Source organism: Elephantulus edwardii, unplaced genomic scaffold (assembly GCF_000299155.1).
Source record: "Elephantulus edwardii isolate Elephantulus edwardi_28Jun2011 unplaced genomic scaffold, EleEdw1.0 scaffold00069, whole genome shotgun sequence".
Lineage (NCBI taxonomy): Eukaryota > Metazoa > Chordata > Mammalia > Macroscelidea > Macroscelididae > Elephantulus > Elephantulus edwardii.
This window is the reverse complement of record NW_006399819.1, coordinates 14,638,179-14,653,328: the sequence shown is the minus strand read 5'-3', so window position 1 is coordinate 14,653,328 and position 15,150 is coordinate 14,638,179. Positions and strand designations below refer to the sequence as shown.

Genomic DNA, 15,150 nt, shown 5'->3' with positions numbered 1-15,150 from the left:
CTCAACCAGTAACATTCTATGACAGGTTTGTAAGCAGAAGTGGCATCCAATTCCTAAAGAACATTGCTCTGGAAACTCTGTGAACTTTGATAAATGTTGATAGTTGTAGAGGGGCTTCAGGCCTTTTGTTCATACTGTCACTATGAGTTGTGCTCAAGTCAAAGGCAATCAACAACAACATCAGCATGATGTTGATGAAATTTACTTATTCACAGTCAAAGCTTTCATTTATATGATAGAAGACAAAGAAAACCAACCCTAAATCATAATTGCTGGCAGGTACATTCTGTCCCTGTTACAGGAGAAACTACAGAATTGAGCAAAGGATCCTGATTAGGAAATACACACAATCATAGATTTTAAAAGCTTATTGGATTAGTTCTGGGGTTTTAACTGTTTGGTTGTCAGGATATGATGAGTAACATTGAAATGAATGGGAATTCCAAAATTGTACTTATGTGAAACCTGAACATAGACCAAGAAGCAGATGTCTGAACAGAATAAGGGACCACTGGTTGAAAAGCAGGGAAGGTGTGGATCAGGGTCATACCCATTCTCCATACCTATTAAATCTGTGTGCTGAGCAAATAATTCATGGAGCTGGACTCTATGAAGAAGAATGTAATAGGACTGGAGGAAGACTTATCAACAATCTGCAATGTATAGATAGCACAACTTTGCTTGCAGAAAGTGAAGAGGACTTTAAGAACTTACTTCAGAAGATGAAAGCCTACCACCTTCAATATGGATTACATTTCAATATCAAGGAAACAAAGGACCTTACCACAGGGCCAATAGATAACATCATGATAGAGAAAGGCTTGAAACTCTAAAACAACTTCATTTTACTTGGATCCACAATTAATATCCTTAGTACCAGGACTTAGGAAGTCAGAGGAGATACTATATTAGGAAATTAAGTAGTCAGGAGCCTCTCCAAACTATTTAGGAGCAATGATGTCAGTTTGAGGACTAAGGTACACCTCATTAAGGCCATGGCCTTTCAGTCACTTGTTTGCTTTGCATCTAAAGTCTGGACAATGAGTAAGGATGACAGAAGAAGGACTGAAGCCTTTAAACTGTGGTGTTAGAATACTGAATATTCCATGGACCGCCAAAAGAACAAACATATATGTTGTGGAGAAGTTTCAGCCAGAATGCTCCATGAAGGCAAAAGCGATAAAGCTCCGTCTCACATAGTTTGGACATGTTGTTAGGAGAGAGATTAAGTGGAGAGTGACATCATGCTTGCAAATTTAGTTAGTTGTTATTGTTAGGTGTTGTCTGGTTTAATAAGACTCATAGAGATCCTGTAAATGACAGACCTGAACCCTGTCTTATCCTGTGCCATCCTCACAATCTCTGACACTCTTGAGCCCATTAGTGTAGTCACTGTGTCACTCCATCTTGTTGAGAATACTTGTTTGGTCTTTTGGCAGTCCATGAGATATTCGTTATTCTTCTCAAATACCATGGCTCAAAGAGATCAATCCTTCTTCTGTCCTCTTTATTGATTGTCCAGCTCTCAGATGCATACCAAGTGATTGGAAAGAACATGGGTGAAGTCAGGTGCACCTTAGTCACCAAACTGACATCATGTTATTTTGATGGAAGGTTAAGTATAAAAAGGTGGAGAGTGAGTGAAAGACAGCAGGACCATCAGCCAGATAGATTGGCACAATGACTGCAGCAATGGGTACAAATATGCCAGAATATGTAAGGATGGCACTGGATAAGATAGGATAGGGTTCAGATCTATTGTTCATAGGGTCACTTGAGCTTGTCAGCACCTAACAATAGCAACAACATATCTTTGGGAAAAGGTGACATCAGGAATCTCTGCAAAATACTGAAGAGCCATGATGTCAGTTTGAAGACTAAGGTGGTCATGATTCAGGCCATTGTCTTTTCAATCACTTGCTATGCATCTAAGAGCCGGAAAATGAATGAGGATGACAGAATTGATAACTTTGAGTTGTAGTGTTGCAGAAGAGTACTGAATATCCTATTTCTTGCCAAAAGAATGAACAAATGTCTTAAAAAACATTAGAGGCAATTAGGCCAAACCTACTTCTCTAATATTTTGGATATGTTGCTAGGAGAAATTATTCCTTGGAAAGAGATATCATGCTTGAAAAGGTGAAAGGTCAGGAAAAGAGAGGAAGATCTTAATGAGATGGGTTGACATAATTACTGTGGCAATTGGCTCAATTGTATCAGAAATGGTGAGAATGGCATGGAAGAGGATAGGATTCATATCTGTTGTTCATAGAGACACTATGTTTCAAGACAATTCCAAGGCACAAAGGCTGGTGATTGCAAAATCCAGGAATATGGGTGATTCTTTTTAAGAAGTACTTTACTTGTTTGGGGCAGTGGGAAGTGGGGTGTGGGGGGATTGTATACCAATGAAAGAATTTTTCTTTTACTTTTCAAAGAGAGGAGTGAACTGGGAGGGAAGGCTGGGCAGGGAGAAAAGTGTAACCATCAATGAATGAAAATCCAAAATCTCTGTAAATGTTCATTAAAATTAATAAAATAAAATTTTAAAAAATCAAAACAAAAAAAAAAAAGTAGTTTACTTGTAAGGGAGCTCTGGTGACCTAATGGCAAGAAGCTACACTGCAATCCCAAAGGCACGAGGTTCAAATCCACCAAATGCTCCATTGGAGAAGGAGGGGCAATCTCCTCCTGTACCAGTTGGAACTGATTTGACAGTATACACACGCACAAATAAAATATAAATGTAAAAAAAAATATTTACACAAGAATAAGCCAGATGCAATATGAACTGCATCTGAAATGTTGTTGCTGTGTACTTTGGAGACTGAACACACCTGTAACAGACCTTCCTTTAGGTTTTCCAAAGGAGTAACTTGCCAGGGAAGAGATTACCCATTCTTCTCCCTCCAGAAGTTGTTGGAATTAAACTATATGTTTTTGGGTTTGCAGGGCAATTCCTTACCACTAAGCCAATGAACAGAAGGAAAATTAAGTGCACGCATTATGTTTATTGCTGCTTTGTTCACAATAGCAAAGAGTTGGAAACAACCCAAGTGCCCATCAACAAACGAATGAAGCTGTGGTAGAAGATGTGGCATATTCACACAATGGAATACTATGCAGCATTGAAAAACAAGGAACCCATGAAATACTATAATAATTGGTGACCCTGGAGGACATTATGCTGAGTGAAATATCTCAGTCACAAAATGGCAAATACTGCATAATGTCACTGTTATAAAACAAGACTGACATTGGGTTTGGGAGGAAACTAAGAAAAGAGGGAATAAATAATGTACACTGCATTGAAATAGATGAGGGAGAGAAGTGCTTAAAAGGAATATATGATTAGGTATTATGTGTATGATAAGAGTCCAGAATAAGAGCTGCGTAATAAAGGGGAGGGTGGATTATATAACAAAATTTTTTTTTCTTTCAAAGAGAAAAGTGAACTGAGGGCGAGAGGTGGTCAAGGTGGAAAATATGCAACAATGAATGAATGGCAATCCAAGTTCTCTATAATCTTTCATTAAAATCTCAATTAAAAAAAGTAGAGGATAGGCCAAAGAGAGGTAGACCTTTAAAAAAACAACAAACAAATGACTTAGCAAAAGACAAAATTAAAGCTCATCATGCTTTCATGTTTGAATAAATTTCAGAGTTACGTATCTTAAAAAAAGAAAATTAAGGAAATGTTATCATTTTATTAATATTTATCAATAAATAAACAGTATTATTGTATTAATTACTAATCATTCCAAAACTCTTCAATCTAATTTTCTTTTCTTAAAAGCCACACATGTTTAAAATTTTTTAATAATTTTTTTAGACAAATTGGAGGTGACTGATCAGAACAGCAGGATAGAGCTGAGATCACAGTATAGGACCACATTTAGATCTGCCTATCAACTGTAAGTTGTAGCTGAGTCGATGGCATCTAACAATAAACAGTGGTGAAGGTAAAGAAACTTTGCAGATCCAGTGTGTGATGTGTGGTTGTTGTTGTAAGGTGCCATCCAGTAGAGTACAACTCATAGCAATCCAAACCCCATCCTATCCTGGGCCATCTACACACTTCCTGACACACTAGAGCCCATTGCAGCAGTTACCGTGTCAATCCACTTGGTTGAAGGTTTTTCTTTCCTTTGCAGACATTCTACCTTCCCTTTGCAAGGAATAACCCTTTTTAGCAACATGCCAGAACATGAGGTGCCTCCAGCACTCTGGCTGCACCCTCTCCAAGACACATGTGTTTGTACTTCTGATTGTCCATCCATAGGATGTTCAGTGCTCTTCTCCAACACCACAGCTCAAAGGCATCAATTCTTCTGTTATTGCCCGGCTCTCAGCTGCATAGCAAGTGATATACAATGTGTAGCAATAAGTATGAAGTGTAGTGCTGCTTAAAGCAAAGTCAACGGTTGTAATCCACCAGTGGCTCCACAGTCAACACTCTTGGTCCCAGCAGCCAGGAAATCAAGAGACGAATTGCACTGGGAAAGTCAGCTGTGAGGGACCTCTCAAGAGTCCTGAAGAGCAATGATGTCAGGCTGGAGACTAAGGTGTGCCTGATCCAGGCTATACTCTTTGCAATTATGTGCTGTGCATCGGAGAGTTGGACAGTGACTAGAGATGATAGAAAGAGAATTGACGCCTTTGAGCTGTGGTGCTGGAGAAGAGGGTTGAATATATCATGAACTGCTAGGAGAATAAACAGGTTTGTCCTGGAAAGGGTATAGCCGGAGTGCTCCTTGGAGTCAAGGATTCTGAAGCTTCCTCTGACATACTTCGGGCACATTGCAAGGAGGGGACTGGTCCTTGGAGAGGGACATCATGTTTGGGAGAGTGGAGGGATGGTGCAGGAAAGACCTTCCATGAGATGGATTGATTCTGTGATTGGGGTGGTGATAGTGAGTGTGTCGGAGATGGTGAGGTTGGCACAGGACAGAGCAGGATTTAGGGCTCTTGTTCATAGGGTCACTATGAGTCGCAAGCAACTCAAGGACACACAACTACACAACAACAAACTACAATGGTAGTTTGGGGCAGGATTTTATAATAGGATCTTTAGGGAGGGAAGGGAAGGACATTCCATTGTTGTTTCGCCAGGTGGGCTGTTCACTCCCTTTGTTGACATGTTGATATTTAATCCTTCATTCTCCTCCTTTGACCTTGGTCTGGGCCTGACAAAAACTACCACTCTGGAATAAAGGTTTGGCAGTCTACGTCCATAAAGATGCAGTCTGTGTCCATAAAGATAAGAAACTGGGGGACCACGTGGGTAGGCGTCTGCAAAACTGACCAAGAAGGAAAGCCCTGCGAAGTAGTTGGCTGCAGTTGTGTAGTTGTTATGGACTATGGCAAAGAATCCCCGACCAAGGATGTCATTGAAGACTATTTCAAATCCAAGAAATCAAACTAACTTGGCATACTGGGGTGGGGGCGTGTGTGTTTAACTTCGAGCCCTTTTACTTCTTATGAGTCAGAAGGAAAAAGATAATTATTAATTAATTTTGAGTTAAGCAAAACTTCCATCTAGAAAATAGTCATTTGAGTCCTTGCTTCCTCACATTATTAAAGATTTTGGGTGCAGGCAGCAAGGACACCTATGATCAGCCGATGGGGTCCTGCAGCTGCTATGGAACTGCTCTGTCCTTCAGGCAAGAGTGTGGACAACTATGCCAGGGCTCGGAGGGGGCCAGCGGTGTGCTTCTGCGCAGGCGCGAGGCGTTTAAGTTACTCAGGAACTGCCGCGTCTTTCTCTTTTCCGTTTCAGTCATGGTGAGTGTGTTCTCATCTCCTGTTTTTCACTGATGTTATTGGAAAGAGCAACCCAGAAGGCTTACTAGTTCAGTTGTCGTCGGTTTGTATGCTAGATACTGGAGAGCAGTTGGGTAGAATATGAGAGTTGGGAAGTTTTGGGGAACTGTCGGAATATTACTCAGCATTTTCTGTGGACCTCGCGGGCGGGCTTCCTGTTAATTTTTCAGGCCTTGTCTAATGCATTGGGCCTTGCAGCTCTATTTTTAAAACACCTTTGAAAGCTGAAAAGGATTTTTTTTTTAATCTCAAACAATTAAAACTTTTCCATTTTTTTTAATCTTTGCTTTTTCTTTGCTATTCATAACGTTTTTTTGGTCGATGATGAGTTGGCATGTATTCTGAATCTAACGTTGATTATAGCTACTTTAGCTCTAGAATTACTCTGAGACCTGGAGAATTTCTATTATATGTGTGTATATATATTTTTTCTATTTTGCCTTGTACACACATTTTTTTTAAGTTGAAGTTTCTTTGAAATAAATGATGGGGATGGATATACTGTGAAGCAGAACATTGGTAGAATATTTACGAATTTAACCTGATTTCTTGCTCTTAATATTTTGTAAGGGCACACCTCAGAAGGATGTTGTTATCAAAGTAGATGCACCGGACACGTTACTGCTGGAGAAACATGCAGATTATATAGCGTCCTATGGCTCAAAGAAAGATGATTATGTATGTAATACTTTTAATTTGCTCTTTTTAAAAAGGGAGGCTATCCTGCCTAGGTAATAAGCAGGGCAGTATCCCTGGTTTCTTAAAAATCTTGTCCAGCCTTTGGTTTCAGAGTGCTCTACATATACATTGGCTGTTTCATTTAAGGTTCTTAATCAGTAAAATACTTTGGTAGACAACGTTGTCCTTATGCTTAGGATTGTAAGGATTTTAAAGCTCTCACGAGGTTGCTTTTTTTTTTTTTTGCAGTATTTTTTAAGGTCGATGATGTATTGGCATGTATTATCTGAATTTACTGCTGATGTGTCCTATCACTTAGCTCTAGAATTACACTGAGACCTTGAAAAAGTTTTACTGCAAGATGTTAAATGCTGTAAATAATTTTTTTCTAGGACATTTAAAATATCCCAGTTGAAAGTAACTTTACCTTACCCAAACTAAAGTGACTTTTTTTTTTTTTTTTGCCATCTTTGGGAATAGCTACACAACTAACTAATAAATCGCTATTCTGTCTACTAGGAGCTCATCAGCAAGTCATGAGATTACTGGCCATACTTTTTGCACGTCTTATTTTCTTTCCCCTTTCCCACTTGTCCTTCCCTCATTAAACTTTAATGGGCTGGCAGGAAATACATCGGGGACTAAGGTTTAAATTTATGGACAAAGTAAGATTTTTATGCCTCCTTGTCTTACCCACTATTGTGTCTTGGTTTAAATAATTGGCATGTTTTAGTAATTTGTATTTCCAGGACGATAAGTGCATACTTATCGTCCAGGTTATAATCAGAACCTAGATTTTTTTAATTTTATTTATTTTAACCTGACTAGTTGATTATGCGGCTCTGTCTGCATATCAGTGAGTTCTAAGATTTTTTAAAAAATTACCATCTGGTAAATAATGATAGTGGTATTTCAGAGACACAGGTACACACTGATGGCCATTCTCTGGGAAATAGTCTATTACTTAGTTTTATGAATCAGATTTTTACTATTAATATTTTAACGTACTAAACCATATTTTTTTAATGAAATGATTGTTTTAGGAATATTGTATGTCTGAGTATTTGAGAATGAGTGGCATCTACTGGGGTCTGACAGTAATGGATCTTATGGGACAACTTCATCGCATGAATAGAGAAGAAATACTGACATTTATAAAGTCATGTCAACATGAGTCCGGTGGAATAAGTGCTAGTATTGGACATGATCCTCATCTTTTGTATACTCTTAGTGCTGTCCAGGTAAATAATTAAAATCTCGTGTTGTATATTGTATCTTGCAAGTAAGGCAGTTGAAATTAGGCCTGTGGAAGAGTTGGCAAGGTCAATGATGTGATGGCATGTATTAGCTGAATCCAAAGTTGATGTGTATCAATCAACAAGCTCTAGAATTACACTGAGACCTTGGATGGTATTTTAGTGCATCAAAATTACTGTTGGTAAAGATCACTTGAGATTTGGGCTTAAAATACTTGGGGGGGGGGGCTCTGGTGGCCTAGTGGCAAGAAACTGCACTGCAATCCCAGAGGAACACGGTTCGAATCCACCAGACGCTCTGCAGGAGGAGGTGCAATATCCTCCTGTACCAGTCAGATCTGATTTGACGGTACACAGATACAAAATAATAATTAAAAAAAATATACTTAATCCACATTTTGTTAGTGTTTTACTATCTTGGAATGCATAGTTAAAATCAGATTTGAAAATGGGATTTAAGGATATTATGTATATTTACATACAGGCTTATTTAAGTATGAAAAAAGTGTTACTGAACAAGAATAACAGCATATGTAGCTATTTTGATGACAGTGGGTTCCAAAATCTTACTGTTTTGTTTTTGTTGCAGATTCTCACGCTTTATGATAGTATTGATGTTATTGATATAAATAAAGTTGTGGAATATGTTCAGAGTCTACAGAAAGAAGATGGTTCTTTTGCTGGAGACATTTGGGGTAATGTAAAAATTTAGCCCATAATAAAATACTAGTATTAGTATCCTGTTTTTGTGTCTTGTTCTAGAAATAAGCTTTGCCACAAAAAAGCTTTGGGGTGGGTTAGAATGCTCATTTAGTTCTTGGGAGATGAGTGAATTGTAAGCTTTGCCTACTAATCAATTTATAAGGCACTAATGGAGCAAAGCTCCTATGTCTAAATATATTAGTGCAGAGTTCTATTTTTCAAGTTTTTCATCTTTTCAGGTCCCATGAAGCAGCTAGTTTAACAGGAGTTAACTGGTCTGCTGGAAGTTCCAGCATACACTGGTAGTTAAATCAGCATACAGGAACATTGGAACAGAGGGGCAAGTCTAAAAGATAAGGTAGGTGAGGCTTCCCCTCCCCGATATTTGGTAGCTTTGTAAAGTTGTTTTATAAAATATCGGAAATAAAACTCATTCAATAAACTTTACAAATTTACTGAATATTTGAGTGGTGGGAGGGAGTACAATTTTACTTGATAAATGTAGATAATCTCTGTTTAGGAATGTACATAGTACAGGCCAGAGAGACCAGCTGCTTCATGGGATGTGAAAATCTGCTTTGATAAAATAGGGTAAGTTTAAAGCATTAAAACTTAGTGCTTTAGTTTTGTTAATTTGCTGTTTCTGAAAAAGCAATTTTCTCAGAAATAAAATCACTAATTATTTAGCTTTTGCGCTCATTAATATGTAGGAAGAAACTAGACCAGAATAATTTACTCTTGGGGAAACTGCTATTTAGGGTCTGTGATGAGTTGGCATGTATTCTGAACCTAAAGCTGATTGTAGCTACTTTAGCTCTAGAATTGGTCTGAGACCTGGAACTTAAATATGCAACTTGTAAAACTTTCAAATATATTTTACTTTGATTTGTTCCTTTCAGGAGAGATTGATACAAGATTTTCTTTCTGTGCTGTGGCAACATTGGCTTTATTGGTAAGTTTCCAGTGTTAGACTGAAATATTGAATCACAGATGACTATTGTGGAGTTTTTAATAATCTGTTTTTCTGTTTGTAGGGGAAGTTGGATGCTATTAATGTGGAAAAGGCAATTGAGTTTGTTTTGTCATGTATGAACTTTGATGGTGGATTTGGTTGTAGACCAGGTTCAGAATCTCATGCTGGGCAGGTAATTTATTCATAATTTAAATTTAATCCTTTTTTTTTTTTTTTTTTTTTTTACAACTTGTTAGTAAACTAAAAATGTTAAGTCATTTCCATGTGATTAGATAATGAGGTTGTTAATGTAAGAATAATTTAATTGCTGATTAAATTATAAATTATAATGATAAAGTATTCCTTTATATACCTTTCTCTTAAAATAAAGCATGTAGAATGAGAAAGGTTGGTAGTCCAGACTGACAAATTTATTTTGTCTGAGAAGTAAAGTTATTTCATGTCAAATTTCTGTTATTTGTACTTTTATAATATATGAGCTCTTGGAGAAACTTAGTGTGAAAATTGAGTCTGAATCCGCTCTTGAGAGAGAAAGATAGGTGGCTGCCTCCCATGCTGTTTCTAACCTGAGAAAGTTACCAGAGGTTCATCAGTGAGTTGTTTTTAAGGACAGTGAGATTGAAGTTCAAGTGTAGAATTAGAACCTAGTAATAAAAGACATCTTGCTTAGAAAGGTGGAACGGTGAAGGGGAGAGGAAGGCACTCAGCCAGGTGGATTGACACAGTGACAAGCGCTGGTCTCAAGTGTGTCAGAGATTGTAATGTTGGCTCAGAATCGCTGAGTCAAAACAGCAGTAAAAGCCATAGGGACCTATGGTGGCCTAGTGGGTAAGGAATTGAAATGCTGTCCAGAAGAGAGCCCACTAGTTTCTCCAACAAGAGAGGCGCAATATCTCTTGGGAAAGTGTCTGAAAACCCTCTGGAGATTTGACAGCAATTAGTAATAGACTTTAATGTATTTGAGTGTCAAATATTTGAAACACTAAATGTTTCTTTTATTGGCAGATGACAAAGAATTAACATTAGAAAAAGGAATTTTACTATTGAAAAATTAAAATAGTTTTATACACGTCTACTTTATGTCTGTAATTTTAGATCTATTGTTGCACAGGATTCCTTGCTATTACTAGTCAGTTACATCAAGTGAATTCTGATTTGCTGGGTTGGTGGCTTTGTGAACGGCAGTTACCATCAGGTGGACTCAATGGAAGACCAGAGAAGGTATAGTTTATCTTAGTTTGGGGTGTTTTGTTTGTTTAAGTCTTTTGATCTTTAATACTCTACACTAGACCCTAGGGCTTCATGTTACCTGCAGAATTAACTATAGCGTTTACCAGCATAAAAATAACACACTTTGTTTAGAAGATATAAACAATGTTACATATTTTGGGACCCAGGGACTCAGCCATATATGAAAGAACATTATCTTTGGTAGCCAGAGACTTAATTGTTGAGTGAAAATAATTGCATTTGATCTAAATATTATGCCATGTATTAATCTAAATTGGATTTAAACAACCAGATTGTAATTGTAAGATTGTAATTGACATTGTCTTCCAGAGAACAACCACATAACTGTAATGTAGAATAAAATCCAGCAAGAAAAATAAAAGCAAATGGGTTTGCCTGTAAGATGGGATCCTTGTTCAATAGTTAATAATACAAATACTGAGCAAGGGTGCCTGTTGATTGGTATTCTTTCTAATATATAATTATCTGTAATGATGGGATTTAGCATTTCAAACGTAGCTTTCAAAATATCAACATACCAGCATCAGATTACTAGACAGTATGACAACAATTTTATTTCTTCGCTAGTAAAGGTTAAATGGTTAAAAGTCTAAAATTAGGGTAATCCTTTGTGGGTTTTTTCCCCCTCCCTCCTAGTTACCAGATGTATGTTATTCATGGTGGGTGTTGGCCTCTTTGAAGATAATTGGAAGACTTCATTGGATTGACAGGGAAAAACTGCGTAGTTTCATTTTAGCATGTCAAGATGAAGAAACTGGAGGATTTGCAGACAGGCCAGGAGATATGGTGAGAACAATCATGAACACCATAGTTTGTGTGTTAGCTTGCTTATGTATCTAGTTAGCTGTACTTCCAAAATTTAGGTGTATTTAGGTTAGTTTTTCCTTTGAAAGTGACAGTCCATTTCAAAATCTAAATTTTGGTCTTAACTAGTTTTCACTGATAACGTGCTTGATCATTTGTGCACAGTAAGTTTAATGAAATACTTGAGAAAATACTTTTTGGTAAATATTGAAAAAAACATTGCTTGAATTTATGTAGGCCAGGCATATTTCTAGGTACTGCCCATACAAAGTATCTTACCTTTGATGGAATAGTTTTTTACTTACTGTGATTAATGTCATGAGATTAATTTAACCTGAGTGTCTAAAATAATATTCTGGCCACAAGGGAAAAAAATCAGTGATTGTTTATTGAAGTAAGTATAAAATGTTCTTTTTCTTATATGTGGCCTATAAACAGACCCCATTTTTCCTCCCCTCCATAATAGGTTGATCCTTTTCACACTTTATTTGGGATTGCTGGATTATCACTTCTGGGAGAAGAGCAGATTAAGCCTGTTAGTCCTGTTTTTTGTATGCCTGAAGAAGTGCTTCGGAGGATGAATATTCAGCCGGAACTAGTGAGCTAGTCATTGATGAAAAAGTAGCTCAGTATAGTTTTGTGGTTTTAACTTTACTGTATTTCAAGTGCTTCTAAGACTTAGTACTTTAAATTTGTTAATACTTTGTATATGTATTGTGGTAAATATGTAATTATACATATTATAAAGATCTTTTATCATATCTTTAGAAATTACCTTATAAGCTGTTGTGAATATACCATATAATTTATTTTTCAATTCTGCCACTATTAGTGGTTAAATTTCTGCTTGTTTCGTTGTATTTTTGTGTTAAACATTTTAAGTGTTGAAGGTCTGTATGTCCATATATTCCCTTCATATGTTTGGTTTGTGTTAACAAAGATGTTTGTTAATAAATAAAATGTTGCTAATAAGTAAATGTTATCTCTGGCTGTTTTAAATTTTTGAACGGCTTAATGGGTAAATCACTTAGTCATAGAGAAGTAAATGGCATCTTTAATATAATTGCAATTTGGACTGTCCTTGTCAGTTAATGATTCATCTATGTCCACAATTTACTAAAAGATACTGACCTACTATTTTGACAGATAAACTTAATTGCTAGTGTTATTGGATGTTGTTAGGTGCCTTGTGTTGAATATGATTCAGTGACTCTGAACAACAGATCTCGGAACCTTGTTCTATCTTCAGCATCTCTGACGTGCTCAAACTCCTACCTGCATTATTCCATCTCATTTAGGGTCTTCAGCTCCTTCACTGACATTCTGCTCTTTAAGGACTGACCTTTTTTTAACAGCATACCCAAAGTAATGTGCGACAAAGCTTTGACATCCTTGTTTGCAAGTAATCTGATAGTACCTTTTTCAGAACACATCTGTTTTTTTTGCAGTTATGTTCCACAAACACCTAATTCAAAGATTATTCTGTTATTTACTGTCCAGTTATCAGATGCATAGCACAGAATTAAAAGACAATGGCCCAAGCATGATGTCCCTCTCCAAGGACTGTCCAAAAGTCCAAAGTATGTCAGATGAAGCTTCAGAATCCTTGCCTCCAAGGAGCAGTGTGGTTTAACCTTCTGTATGTCAAAACTGTTCATTCTCATAGCAATCCATGGTATGTATTCAATACTCTACAACACCACAGTTCAAAAGCATCAATTCTCCTTTTATCATTCTTAGTCATTGTTCAGTTCTCTGATGCATACATAGCAAGTGATTGCAAAGACCATGGCCTGCATCAGGTGCACCTTAATCTCTAGAATGACATGGCTCTTCAGTATTTTGGAGAGGTCTCTGACAGCTGTCTTTCCCAGCACAATAAATCTTTTAATTTCTTGGCTGCTGGTGCCAAGAGTGTTGATTGTGGAGGCAAGCAAACTAAAGCTGTTTACAATCTCAATCTCTTCACCATCCATCAAGATGCTACCAATTGGCCCAGTGGTGAGAATCTTTGTTTTCTTGATAGTGAGCTTCAATCCATATTGAAGGCTGCAGTCCTTGACCCTCAGCAGCAAGCGCTTCAGGTTCACCTCAGTTTCAGCAAGCAGGGTTGTGTCACCTGTATAATGCAGGTTGTTGATGAATTTTCCATCAATCCTGATGCCACATTTCTGCTCAATAGAACCCAGCCTCCCAGTACTCTGTTCTGCATACAGGTTGAAAAGGTATGGAGACAGGACACATCCCTGGTGTACACCGTTTCCAATTTTGAACCATGCAGTGTTTCCTTGCTCTGTTCTGATGACTGTCTCCTGGTTCAAGTATAGGTTTCCATGGGAACCAAAAATAGACGTTGAGTCTATGTCATCTGAATTTCAAAACCATCTAAGGAACAGGTATTAAGCCTTGTAACACTAATGAGCAAAGACGAGATGAGATATGGGAGGGTATCAGTATCATCCGAGAAGAATGCAGAAGGTCATTACAAAGACAGGAGGAAGAAAAGACCAAAATGGATGTCAGAAGAGACTTTGAACATTGCCCTAGAGCACCAAGAAACCAATGCAGAAGAAAGAAATCAAGTTATTAAGGGGCTGAACAGAAGATTTCAAAGGACAGCATGGGAAGACAAAGTATTATAATGTGCAAAGAGCTGGAGTAAGAAAATCAAAGGGGCCGAACTCACAGAGCATTTCTTAAACTCAAGGAACTGAAAAGCAAATTCAAGCCTCAAGAATAATTAAGGCTGCTTTGGCAGAATATTAAGTTATCCAGGAAGAATTTTAAAAAGATGGGAAGAGTTGTTGTACCACAAGGAATTGGTGGACACAAGAATTTCATGAAACAACATATGAGGAAGAGCCTGTGGTGATGAAGTTCAAGCTGCTCTGAAAGAATTGGCAAAAAACAGCCCCCAAAATTGATGACATACCAATTGATATATTTCAACAAACAGATGATGTCCTTGATGTGCTCACCAAGCTGTGCCAAGAAATCTGAAGGGCAACAACCTGGCCAACTGACTGGAAGAGATCTATATTTTTTCCCCATTCCAAAGAAAGGAGATCCGACAGAGTGGAAATTATCAAACAATATTATTAATATCACATGCAAGCAAGATTCTGAAGATTATCCAAAAACGACTGGAACAGCACATCAACAGAAAACTGCCAGAAGTGTAGGCTGGATTAAGAAGAGGTCGTGGTACTAGGGATATTGTAGCTAATGTCAAAATGCATCTTAGCTGAAAGCAGGGAGTACCAGAGGAATGTCTATTTGTCTTACATTGATTATGCAAAGGTGTTTGTGTGGAACACAACAAACTGGTTGACTCTGAGAAGAATGGGAATCCCAGAATATTTGATCGTACTTCTGTAAAACCTATTCTTGGACCAGGAGGCAGTCATCAGAACAAAATCTATTACCCGCAGTAATGACAAAACCAGCATGGTACTGGTACAATGACAGGCACATAGACCAAGGGAATGGAATTGAGAACCCAGAAATTGACTTAACTATTTATGGTCAACTGATAGTCAACAAGGAAATAAAACCTACCATATGGGGAAACCAAAACCTCTTCAACACATTGTTTGTAAAACAAAGCTGAAACAGGATCCACATCTCACACCATACACAAAAGTCAAAGTGGATCAGACACCT

General features: G+C 37.5%; 1 protein-coding gene across 1 annotated transcript; it reads left to right on the top strand.

The window, feature by feature from the left end:
• The first annotated feature begins 5,717 nt into the window (after nucleotides 1-5,717).
• RABGGTB (Rab geranylgeranyltransferase, beta subunit) lies at nucleotides 5,718-12,234 on the top strand. The gene is made up of 9 exons (XM_006888600.1): nucleotides 5,718-5,784; nucleotides 6,394-6,501; nucleotides 7,545-7,742; nucleotides 8,347-8,452; nucleotides 9,359-9,411; nucleotides 9,494-9,604; nucleotides 10,528-10,653; nucleotides 11,320-11,469; nucleotides 11,954-12,234. Exons 1-9 carry the CDS (start codon nucleotides 5,782-5,784, stop codon nucleotides 12,092-12,094), a joined length of 996 nt encoding a protein of 331 aa, XP_006888662.1. The 5' UTR covers nucleotides 5,718-5,781; the 3' UTR covers nucleotides 12,095-12,234.
• Nucleotides 12,235-15,150: the final 2,916 nt, after the last annotated feature.

Bases quoted from the DNA above. Each gene is read 5' to 3' on its own strand.
- RABGGTB (XM_006888600.1), top strand. The intron at 6,502-7,544 runs GTATGTAATACT...TGATTGTTTTAG, and splicing joins GCTCAAAGAAAGATGATTAT to GAATATTGTATGTCTGAGTA. The intron at 10,654-11,319 runs GTATAGTTTATC...CCTCCCTCCTAG, and splicing joins TCAATGGAAGACCAGAGAAG to TTACCAGATGTATGTTATTC.